The sequence below is a fragment of the Pongo abelii genome, chromosome 18 (assembly GCF_028885655.2).
Source record: "Pongo abelii isolate AG06213 chromosome 18, NHGRI_mPonAbe1-v2.0_pri, whole genome shotgun sequence".
NCBI classification, from domain to species: domain Eukaryota; kingdom Metazoa; phylum Chordata; class Mammalia; order Primates; family Hominidae; genus Pongo; species Pongo abelii.
This window is the reverse complement of record NC_072003.2, coordinates 26506316-26519009: the sequence shown is the minus strand read 5'-3', so window position 1 is coordinate 26519009 and position 12694 is coordinate 26506316. Positions and strand designations below refer to the sequence as shown.

Genomic DNA, 12694 nt, shown 5'->3' with positions numbered 1-12694 from the left:
AGATGGGGTTTCGCCATGTTGGCCAGGCTGGTCTCGAACTCGTGACCTCAGGTGATCGACCCGCCTCAGCCTCCTGAAGTGCTGGGATTACAGCAGGTGTGAGCCACCATGCCCGGCTGGGACTTTAGATTTCATTTTTTTTTTTTTTTTTTGAGACAGAGACTTGCTTTGTTGCCCAGGCTGGAGTGCAGTGGCGTGATCTTGGCTCACTGCACCCTCTGCCTCTCAGGTTCAAGCAATTCTCCTGCCTCAGCCTTCTGAGTAGCTGGGATTACAGGCACACACTACCACACCTGGCTAATTTTTTTGTATTTTTAGTAGAGATGAGGTTTCACCATGTTGGCCAGGCTGGTCTCAAACTCTTTACCTCAAGCAATCCGCCCATCTTGGCCTCCCAAAGTGCTGAGATTACAGGCGTGAGCCACCACACCTGACCTAGATTACTAATGATTCTCCCTGAGGTTTTCCAAAAGGGTTTTAGTTTTTCTTTTAACTTAAAAATTCTTTGGAAACACACACAAAAATAAAAAGAGAGCAAGAACAATCCATAAACTCATCAGTCAGAGCCACCAACATTATTTGCTTCCGGTAATACAAATATAAATATACGTTGTTCACAAATATTAATATAAATGCTTAATATCTACCGTATAAACATTATGTAATAAATACATAATATATATTAAATATATTATATACTTTTATATATTTACATGTAATAATATATGTTATATAATATATACAAAATATCTTAAAATATTGGTTGTAGACAGTCTTATATTTTCATTTTTTGAAATGCTCAAAATAATATAATGGGCATTTTCTTATGTCATTAAATGTTTTCCTAAGACATAGTTTTGTTGTCTTTATTTTTTTTTGTTTTTTTGAGACAGGGTCTTGCTCTGTTGCCCAGGTTAGAGTGCAGTGACACTATCACAGCTTACTGTAGCCTTGAACCTTCTGGGCTCAAGTGATTCTCTGAACTCAGTCTCCTGAGTAGTTGAGACCACAGGCACATGCCACCAAGGCTGACTCATTTTTAAAAATTTTTTGTAGAGACAGGGTCTTCCTATTTTGCTCAGGCTGATCTCAAACTCCTAGGCTCAAGTGATTCTCCTGCCTTGGCCTCAAAGTGCTGGGATTACAGGTGTGAGCTACCACACCTGGCCAATTTACTACCATTTTTAATCACTATGATATATAAAACTATAATGAACTGTTTTATACATTCGTTTTTGAGCCTAGCCCCGATTATTCCTTAGGATAAGTTTAAATTTGCAGTTGCTCAGAAATGAAAAATTTGAAGATACTTGTCACATTTTGTTCTTTTTTTTTTTTTTTTTGAGATGGAGTCTCGCTCTGTTGCCCAGGCGGGAGTGCAGTGGTGCGATTTCGGCTCACTGCACGTGGATTCATGCCATTCTCCTTCCTCAGCCTCCTGACACATTTTGTTCTTTAGACCTGTTTTTGTATTTATCAGTAGTGAATGAAGGTGCGTGTGTTCCCATCCACTCACCAGCACTAGATTCTTTTTTTCTCCTGTCATTGCCAGGTTCTTAGACAATTACTGATATATCATTTTAGTTTTTCACTTTGGTTATTAGCAAGTTTGAAAGTTACATGATAAAAAGTATCTTTTCTCTTTTGAATTGCTTATTCTTTAGCCTGTTATTCTGTTTGGGAGTTTAACCTATTTCTGGTTAATTTGTAAGAGCAATTTATTTAAAGTAATATATTATTAAATATATTATAAAAAGCAACAAAATATGTATTATAAGAATTAATGATATAGAAATCTGTGACACAAAATAACTCTCCTATAATCCCACTTTAACCACTGTTACAAATTTGGTGCATATTCCTGAAAGAGCCTTATATAGTGAGGAATTTTTACCATTGTTTATCAAATATGTTGTAAATATATTGCCTAACTTTTAATTTTACCTTTAACATTTTTTGTATTATTTTAATAGTTAATATATGTACCTAATACAATTCAAAATATAAAAGATTATGCAATATAAAGTAAATTTTAAAAAATTTAGTTTGACTTTATCATTATAGAAAAATCTAGGAAAAAACAAGGAAGGAAAAAGAAATCATTCTCAACCCACCATTCAGAAACAGCATTTTGGGCCAGGCATGGGGGCTCGCACCTGTAATCTCAGCACTTTGGGAGGCCAAGGTGGGGGAGTCATTTGAGTCCAGGAGTTTAAGATCAGCTCTGGCAACATAGACCTCATCTCTACGAAAACAAACAAAAAAAATTAGCCAGGTATAGTGGCACACACCTGTAGTATTAGCTACTCAGGAGGCTGGGGTGGGGAGATCTCTTGAGCCTGGGAGGCCAAGGCAGTGGTGACCTGTGGTTGGACCCCTGCACCTTAGTCTGGGGAACTGAGTGAGATCCTGTCTCGAAGAAAAAAGAAAAAGAAAAAAGACATAACACTTTGGATTCTATACATGTGCAGATTTGATTATTACCACGTTAGACCCACATTACTTTACCTAGTCTCTACAAAACCTTGTAAAATTGGTGCCAGAAATCAAGAGCAGCAGACTTTAGCTGAGTGAGTATTGAAGGAGAAGTAGGAGTTAACTAGATGGAGAGGGGAAGGGACGAAGCCGGTCCTTCCAGACAGAGGATCAGCATGGGAACAGAAGGAAGCTTTTAGGAACTGAGAGAAGGCTGGGAGCTAGAGGAAGAGGGAAGGAGGATAAGGCTGTAGAAGTAATAATAAAACGAGCTGAAGGAGGGGGCCAGAAGGATGTGAGGATACCAGTAAGTAGGCTATTACATTTACTAATCCCCTGTTGAGACTGTGTCCAAAGCTTTCTGATTCTGAGCCGTGTTTCCATGAACATCCTTCTATCTCTGTGTATTTGTTGATTTCTTTGAGATGATTTTCAGGAATTGAATTACTGTGTTGTAGAATATACACATTTACATTCGGATACAGCGTTTTACATTTTTATGTGGTTGAACGTAGGAATTTTTGGAATGCCTGGCCTATGGGGTATCCTTTTGTTTTTTGTTTTTGTTTCGAGACAGAGTCTCGCTCTGTCGCCCAGGCTGGAGTGCAGTGGTATAATCTCTGCTTGCCGGGTTCAAGCAATTCTCTTGCCTCAGTCTCCCAGGTAGCTGGGACCACAGGTGCGTGCTACCATGCCCAGCTAAATTTTTTTTGTATTTTTAGTAGAGACGGGGTTTCACAATATTGGCCAGGCTTGGTCTCAAACTCCTGACCTCAAGTAATCCGCTCACCTCGGCCTCCCAAAGTGCCGGGATTACAAGTGTGAGCCACCGCGCCCGGCCTCTGTGGCAATTCTTGAACCTGACCTTGATGAGGGTTATTTATTTATTTTTTTTTGAGATGGAGTCTCGCTCTTGTTGCCCAGGCTGGAGTGCAATGGTGTGATCTCAGCTCACCACAACTTCTGCCTCCTGGGTTCAAGTGATTCTCCTGCCTCAGCCTCCCGAGTAGCTGGGATTACAGGCATGTGCCACCATGCCCAGCTAATTTTGTATTTTTAGTAGAGACAGTGTTTCGGTTTCTCCATGTTGGTCAAGCTGGTCTCGAACTTCTGACCTCAGTTGATCTGCCCGCCTCGGCCTCCCAAAGTGTTGGGATTACAGGCGTGAGCCACCGCGCCCGGCCAATGAGGGTTATCTTTTGAAGGGATTCTTATCCGTGATGGGTCATGGGATTCAGGGGGCTGGTGTCTTTAATAGTGCTTTAGGCAAACAATGTGCAAAGCCCAAATTTATCCAGATATTTGCTGAACTGATTGTAGGAGAAGCTTCCATGAATGATAAAAGCTGCTTAACAAAATGTAGTCCCCTCTGGAGATCAAACGGGGAAAGTTCTAGTAGAGCGCCTCTTGATTGTTGCTTTCCCACAGTTAATTTCAGATTCTTTATTCATTATGGTTTTACATTTCTGATTCCCTAAAGATGAACACAATCTGGTAAAAGTCACGGAGCTGGTGGATGCTGTGTATGATCCATACAAACCCTACCAGCTGAAGTATGGCAACATGGAAGAGAGCAACCTCCTCATCCAGATAAGCGCCATGCCTTTGGTAAAGTCGCAGTGCGTCCTGGGGCCACTGAGGAAGCATTCTGTTAGCCAGGCTGTTGGCCACATCTGGGAGAGGGCTGGGGGTTGTGATCCGGCGTGCTGAAATATGGCCTTTAAGCACTTGTGGGCTCTTGTAATCCCAGTGTAAAATGAGACCGTGTATTTGCTACCAATTTTCTATTGATTGATGGATTGAGACAGGGTCTCCATCTGCTGCCCAGGCTGGAGTGTAGTGGTGCGATTACAGCTCACTGCAGCCTTGATCTCCTGGGCTCAAGTGATCCTCCTGCCTCAGCCTCCTGAGTAGCTGGGACTCCAGGCACGCACCACCACGCCTGGCTCATTTTTGTATATTTTTTATAGAGATGGTTTTGACATGTTGCCCAGGCTGGTCTCAAACTCCTGGACTCAAGCAACCCACCCACCTGGGGCTTCCAAAGTACTGGAATTACAGGCATGTGCCACCCTGCTGGGCCCTAGTTTTCTATCTAAAATCCCCAATGAAGGTTTAACAAAGTGAGAGGGTTACATCTTTTGGGGGATAAGTTGATTATCTCCCTCGTTTAGTAATTTCTTACTAAGGCAGTCTTTTGTTTAAGGAAGACATGCAAATGGGCACAGGATCTTAGCACTCAAGGGCAATGCTGCAGGGGCAGGTTCACTATGTGGGTACCAGAGGTGGAACTGAGGCCATTTCCATTTCAAATATTATTTTGTTTTCAAGTCATAAGGTTGTCTAGCATGAGGTGCATTGATATTTCAGAATTGATCTTATAGTAGTTCAAATCTACTGCCTCTTACCATTTTCTTGTTTTCTGGGGATATATCTAGAAAGTCTATTGCACTTCAGTGCCATACTTGCCCCTGAAGGAAGGAAGCATTTTCCTTTTGCCTTATTTTTTATTTTTATTTTTTTGAGAGGGTCTTGCTCTGTCATCCAGGTTGGAGTCCAGTGGTGCCCAGGTTGGAGTGCAGTGGCACAATCACAGCTCACTTCAACCTTGATCTCCCAGGCTCAAGCGATCCTCCCACCTCAGCTTCCCAGTAGCTGGGACTATAGGTGCACGTCACCACGCCAGGCTAATTTTTTGTAGAGATGGGGTTTCGCCATGTTGACCAGGCTGGTCTCAAACTCCTGGGCTCGAGCAATCTGCCCACGTCTGCCATCCAAAGTACTGGGATTACAGGCTTGAACCACCGCACCCAGCCCCCTTTTGCTACATTCTTTGGAGCATCTGATAAGGAGAATTTGAATCCTAGCTCGAGAGCCAGAGGGAGAGATGCCATCTTAATAATCACAGAAAAAGAGGAAAGCAATGAAAAACATTAGGATCAAGTAGACAGACATTCGATCATGTTTTTCTGCCAGGAGTGAATTTCCATGATCCCACTGATGACTTAGACTGTTCTCCTTTGATTCAGGCTCTAGAGAAGCGTTCAAAGGTTGGGACTATATTTCTGACATCGTTATTAAGTGATTTTACTACAGATGAGAGGGCTTGGAGGTCTTCCCCTATCTCAACATTGTCTGTTCTAAAGCCTAATGCAGCTTTATTTGTCTGTATTTGCTGACCAGGAGCATGGGGAAGTGATTGACTGTGTGCAGGAGCTGAGCCACTCTGTGAACAAGCTGTTTGGTCTGGCGTCTGCAGCCATTGACAGATGCGTCAGATTCACCAATGGCCTGGGGACCTGCGGCCTGCTGTCAGCCCTGAAATCCCTCTTTGCCAAGTAAGGCTGGGGAACTGGGGACCAGATGGGTCACATTGGAGCAGTGTCTGTCCCAGATAAAAATGCACGTGTTCTGTATTTGTTCTCTGAACCCTGGGAAACGCTTGCACCTGAACCCAAGAGAATGTTGTTAAGGATAGTCATAGTGGCATTGTTTGTAATGGTGTAACATTTGAAACAACGTAAATGTCTACCCATTAGGGAAGGTTACTTAAGATGTGACATATTCATATGAGGGAAACTTGTGCAGCAGTTAAAGTATGTTAAGAAAAAAAAAAGAAACCTTAGACAAGTTAAATTTAACAAAGTTTATTTGAACAAGAAAAAGGATCTTTGTCCTGGTGCGGTGAATCACGCCTGTAATCCCAGTACTTTGGGAGGCCAAGACAGGTGGATTGCTTAAGCTCAGGAGTTCGAGACCAGCTTGGCCAACATGGTGAAGCCCTGTCTCTGATTGTTCCAGAAATACTGAGCATGCCTCTGTGAACTGTGGAGGCTCCTTGGACCCAGAGCTCCCTGGCATTGCCATCGGGCATCCAGCATCTCCCAGGGCAGTTCCACGTAGGCATTTCTATAGGAACACATCATCTGGTGTGGCCAGATGAGCCTGGATGTGTTCCTACAGAAGAAGAAACATTAGGCTGGGTGTGGTGGCTCATGCTTGTAATCCCAGCACTTTGGGTGGCTGAGGCAGGTGGATCCCTTGAGGTCAGGAGTTCAAAACCAGCCTGGTCAATGTGGCGAAGCTCATCTCTACTAAAAATGCAAAAATCAGCTAGGCGTGGTGGTGGATGCCTGTAATCCCAGCTGCTCAGGAGGCTGAGACATAAAAATCGCTGAATCCAAGAGGCAGAGCTTGCAGTGAGCCAAGACTGCGCCATGGCACTCCAGCCTGTGCAACAAGAACAAAACTCCATCTCAAAAAAATAAAATAAAATAAAATAATACATTTCCATATTAAGCATTCAAACTGTACAAAAGTATATCTGGAAAACCCAGGCCATCTTCTCTAAAAGGGAAGATTTTGAAGTTCCCAAAATAGCTGATGCTTATAAAATCAGGGAAATCAGGTCGAAGCTAACTTGAGCAGGGCTCAAATGGCACATTGTTCAGTAGTGAGGAGGGTTTGGGGAAGGGTATTAAGGGAGGCAGGGGCAAGGAGGACAGGGTACGCAGGAAAGGCAGGTGCAGGTTGGCCTAACTCGAACTAGGATGAAGCATAGAGTATAGTGGCCAACTGGTGGTTCAAGAAGGAGGGGTATTAAGACTGTGATGGGCACGGGAGCTCTGGACACTTACTAGTGGGGACCTCAGAGACGGTAGTGTTCCTCTCTGAGTAAACTGATGATGACAATATCTCCTTTCCAAGGAGGTTGTGAATATTAACCAAAAGCATATCATTAAAGCCCCTAACACAGTGACTCTGACATGGTTGACAATTGGAAATGTGTATTGTGAGAAACAGCTGGAGGGTTTGAGAACAAAAATGATGTGATGAAAGCTACGCTTTCCTCTGAGATTTCATGACAAACCCATTTAGAATTCTGGATTGACAGCTAATGAAATAGAGAAAGCATTTGCTTATAGCCATACCCGAGAATAGTGGCTAAACAAAACTCCTTCTCCTGCAGTGTGTACCTGCTCTTTCTGCAGAGCACATGGATATTTGCCATAGTTGCAGAGGTGGTGACACAGTTGTTTAACCTCCCATGGCTAAAGCACAATCATGTTCCTTAACATTCTCCTGTCAGTTTGTGCTTGAGGCCAGCCCCTCTCCCTCCTGGGATTTATAACCCTAGAAAGCTGTCACCTCTCTTGGTGCAAGGGGAAGGTGTTGTCAGTGGTACTCTGGGTTTTGCAGCTTTTCACCTGAAAGCATTGGGGTCTCTGTAAAGGGAGCAGCAGGATCATTTGCAGTCAGTGGAGTGGCCTGAAGCTGTTTCTTCCACTTGGTTCGTTGACTGGCCTGTGTCTCCACTGCATGGACTGACCTTTAGGGGCTGTGCCCTGGGTCCTCACCTTTCACTTTCCTCATTTAGAGCTTCATTTTGGGAGGGGCAAGCGGCAAGCCTTCTTGTGATGCATGCAAATGTCACAAGTTTCGTAGCTTTCAGAGGACACGACTCCCTCCTTTATGTCCAGCTCTGTGCTAGTTCCTGGGGATATAAGTATGAGGCACAGACTCTGTTCTCCCAGAGATTAAAGTCTAGCAGCAGCAATAAGCATCATACAGATTATTTCTTTATCTGGAGACTGGTCTTGCTCTGCCACCGAGGCTGGAGTGCAGTGGCGTGCTCATGGCCCACTGCAGCCTTGACCTCCTAGGCTCAAGCCATCTTTCCACCTCAGCCTCCTGAGTAGCTGGGACTACAGGCACGTGCCACCACGTCCGGCTAATTTTTGTATTCTTTGTAGAGACAGAGTTTTGCCATGTCACCCAGTGTGGTCTTGAACTCCTATGCACAAGTGGTCCTCCCACCTCGGCCTCCCAAAGTGCTGTGATTACAGGCATGAGCTACCACACCCACCTAATTTTTTTTGTTTTTTTTAGAGATGGGATCTCACTGTATTGCCCAGGCAGGTCTCGAACTCCTTGAGCTCAAGTGATCCTCCCTCCTCAGCCTCCCAAGGTGCTGGGATTACAGGTGTGAGCCACCATGCCCTGTCTAAACAAGCTGTTTAATTACAGTGTTTTAGATGCTGTGAGGGAAAAGTATGTGTGTACAGTGAGAGCAAACAATGCAGCCTGTGAGGGAGGATCTCCTGGCTTTGAATCCACTTTCATGCGTCTGTCCCATTAAAGTCGGACCCTTGCCAGCTGTGAAACTTTAATCTTTGTGCCACGGTTATTTAATCTAAATTTAGAGGATGAGAATGATGCAGAGGTGCCCTGGATGTCATGACCTTCCTTACGTTATCCCAGGTCACAGTCAGTTACTACTGTGGGACCGTGATGTTTAAACAGTTCTTCAAACCTGCTTTCACAGAAATGTACTTATCTGGATGAGGGGGGATTTATCAGCATCATCTCTCACCTGGTTGCTTCCTGGAGTCAACTTCACGATTATTCCTTCCTTCTCCTCTTGGGCATCTCTTTTAGAAACTGCTCAACCAGGTGGTAAAGACAGTCTTGCCACATAGAGAAGACCTTTTTGTGTTCAGAGGTTTACAAGCAGTTTCACTCCTCGGTGGGAGCCTCTAAAGATGCTCTCAAGGCCATTAGCAATTTGTCCAGAGCTGTAGAATTCCAGGTCTCTTTAGAGTTGGGGAATCAGTGGTGACCTCCCTACCATTTTCTTCCCTTTCCCGGCAGGTATGTGTCTGATTTCACCAGCACTCTCCAGTCCATACGAAAGAAGTGCAAACTGGACCACATTCCTCCCAACTCCCTCTTCCAGGAAGATTGGACGGCTTTTCAGAACTCCATTAGGTAAACCGGGGGTTGTAATTCAAGCTTGTTCCTAATGTAGCCAGCATAAACATGCATGATATAGTATATAAAAATGACGAATGTGTTTAGAAGGGGTTCATTTTTTTCTTTCACTGCCTTTTTAAAAAGCAAATACTCCAGACTCTAAACACAAACCAATAAAACCCAACCCAAACCAACCAACAAAAAGACCCCTCCAGCTCTTAAGATATTTTTTAAGTTCTTTACAAATGCCATATCTCCTTTAATGACTTAAATTTTTTATATTTGATGTGAGATTTTTTTACCCCCCCTCAGCATATAGTTTTTATAGACCTAAAATAACTTAGGGCTTATGTATTAGAAAATGCATAGGTGATTGGATCCTGTTTCTGGATCTGAGAACCATGGTACATGGTACTAAATGGTTCCAGGCAACGCTATTTGGCCTGGAAAGGGCCATTTAAGAGTTCAGTGAAAGGGCTGGGCTTGGTGGCTCATGCTTTTCATCCCAGCACTTTGGGAGGCTGAGGCAGGCAGATCACTTGAGGTCAGTAGTTCAAGACCAACCTGGCCAACACGGTGAAACCCCGTCTCTACTAAAAATACAAAAATTAGCTGGGTGTGGTGGTGTATGCCTGTAATCCCAGCTACTCGGGAGGCTGAGGCAGGGGAATTGCTTGAACCTGGGAGGCGGAGGTTGCAGTGAACCGAGATCCTGCTGCTGCACTCCAGCCTGGGTGACAGGGCAAAACCCTGTCTCAAAACAAAAAAGGTTCAGTGAAAGGAATTGAGGTGACCCTCTCAAGTGGTTGTTGATGGCCAGATTCTGGAATAGCCTGTGTGGCCTGTGGGCTACTAGGTAGACACCCTATTTTGCCCCAGGCCCTGAGGCTTGATGGAGGTTCAATCAGCAGTTGCCTGAGATTTGGTCCTCAACATGTCCAGCTGGAGAGCATGGACTGTTGGCCTATGGCCAGATTTGACCTATGGACATGTTTGATCATTGCAGTTTTTAACAAGTGGATTTGTTGCCAATATTTAGAAACTAGATTTAACATGATCCGGATTTCTAATGTCACCTAAAAAATGAGATGCTCAGGCAACACTGGGCCTGCATTGTCATAGCCACTGGGGCTGGCAGCAGGGGTACCTGAGAAACTGGGCACGGGTTCCCTGTTGTGCGGTGCTTCTCTCCTCTCCCAAGTTGGCTAATAGTGATACGATTAGGCTCTCAGACCACTTGGCAGAGGAGAGAAGCACCATACAACAGATGAAAAGCAGGCTGGGCACGGTGGCTCACACCTGTAATCCCAGCACTTTGGGAGGTCGAGGCAGGTGGATCATCTGAGGTCAGGAGTTCAAGACCAGCCTGGCCAACATGGTGAAACCCTGTCTCTACTAAAAATACAAAAATTAGCTGGGCATGGTGGTGCGCGCCTGTAATCCCAGCTACTTGGGAGGCTGAGGCAGGAGAATTGCTTGAACCTGGGAGGTGGAGGTTGCAGTGAGCCAAGACTGCACCATTACACTCCAGCCTGGGTGACAGAGCAAGACCTCATCTCAAAAAAAAAAAAAGCAATCTGGAAGTTTCTTTTTCTTAAAACCATTCTTCCTGGATATATTTTCCCAAGAGAGAAATGGCCGCTCACTTGGCGCACTTCACCCACTTTCATGTCTTACCTGACCCTTGCCCGTGACACATGTAGTTCTTAATGCAGTGGCCCATGCCAGAGCAGACCCAGACCCACCCAAGGCCATTGGGTAGATCCAGGACCACTCAGGACCATTTTAGATTATTTAAAAAATCTGTTCTGGATTTTTTTGATGAAATTTAATGTTCTATGGGTTGATAGGTGCAGCAAACCACGATGACACACGTTTACCTATTAACAAACCTGCACGTCCTACACATGTATCCCGGAACTTAAAATAAAATTAAATAAAAAAAAGTAATGTTCTAGATGCTAACTGTATCCCTTATCACCCGTGGTGGTTTGGTATTCTGGAAAATATTATGCACAAGTTTGTTCTGTTGCACGTAAGGGAAGTGGAATATTTTACCTTCTCATAAACTTTTCTTATGATGGAATGCCTAGATACCCTGGTGATGATGGGCACTTTTAGAGAAAGTTAAAAGTTAACTAGACTTAAGATGTTTTTAATCCTTGGATTTGTCCTGACATTATGAGTTTGGTGTTGAAGGACTCAGCAACTGGGAGTTTGAGGCTTGGCATAAAATTACTTGAAAATTAAAGGATCATTCAATATGGATATGATGGTCATTTGGGCTTATCTCTGAGAAACAAATGGATTAATCTTCATCTGCCTTTCGTATGATCAGGGAAAGATACTTCTAGTACCAAAACATTTTCTGTGTCTGGAAACTAGCAGGCATCTAACAAATATTAAGTAATACATTTTTTTTTTTTTTAATTTTAGATACAGGCAGGATGTGGTGGCTCATTCCTATAATCCCAGCATTTTGGGAGGCCAAGGCAGGTGGATCACTTAAGGTCGGGAGTTTGAGACAAGCCTAGCCAACATAGTGAAACCCCGTCTCTACTAAAAATACAAAAATTAGCCAGGCGTGGTGGTGTGCGCCTGTAATCCCAGCTACTTGGGAGGCTGAGGCAGGAGAATTGCTTGAACCTGGGAGGCAGAGGTTGCAGTGAGCCGAGATCACGCCATTGCACTCCAGCCTGGGTGACAGAGTGAGACTCAGTTGCAAAAATAAATAAATAAATAATAAATTTTAGATATAAAATATCTCTACACTGTTTTTCTCAAGGACAAAGCTGAGTATTTTGGAAATGTAAAATTATTTGAGGAGGCCGTGGATAGAATTGTGCTTTCATAGCAGAGATGCCAATGACAATGGAGGTTATTGGAAGGGACCAGCATTTTCTTTTTACATTAATGACTAATGAATGAAACATTTCAGGCCAGCAGATGTTTAACAGCTTTCCCAGAACCAAACTACCCAAAGGAGCAAATAATTAGGATTTTTATAAGACAATGTTTGTCCTGTAAAGGCTGGCATTCCAGATACTTGACCTTGAAGTGCTTTTTGTTTTGTTTAGGATAATAGCCACCTGTGGAGAGCTTTTGCGGCATTGTGGGGACTTCGAGCAGCAGCTAGCCAACAGGTAGGAGAGAGGAGTCATTGTCCTCTAGACCCTGGGGTTCCTGATCAGCACGAACTTGGTCTAGTACACAGTAGAGCAAGGACAGCATAGGCCAGATGTGGAGGCCACAGGGCTGGAGGACTGTCTGTACCTAGATACGGTGTGTCATTATTGTCATCATTAAACGTTTATTGAGCACCTAAAAAGGGCAAGGCTTTGTCCTACTTGGCAGGGGTCACATAATTTTGGTTTGATATGGTGCTTTCAGCCTAAATGAGGAAACAGTGCATCTTGTCTCCAAATTAGGAATGGGCTGGGTTCCGACTGCTTGTTTATAAATTAGT

The 12694-nt window shown here is 43.9% G+C and overlaps 1 protein-coding gene across 2 annotated transcripts in view; it reads left to right on the top strand.

The window, feature by feature from the left end:
* COG7 (component of oligomeric golgi complex 7) overlaps positions 1–12694 on the top strand; it is a 62585-nt gene that overhangs the window by 29797 nt on the left and 20094 nt on the right. For both annotated transcript variants that reach the window (XM_054533012.2, NM_001131322.1), the window contains 4 exon segments: positions 3956–4083; positions 5659–5813; positions 9127–9243; positions 12306–12371. In XM_054533012.2, coding sequence (XP_054388987.1) covers positions 3956–4083; positions 5659–5813; positions 9127–9243; positions 12306–12371 — 466 coding nt within the window.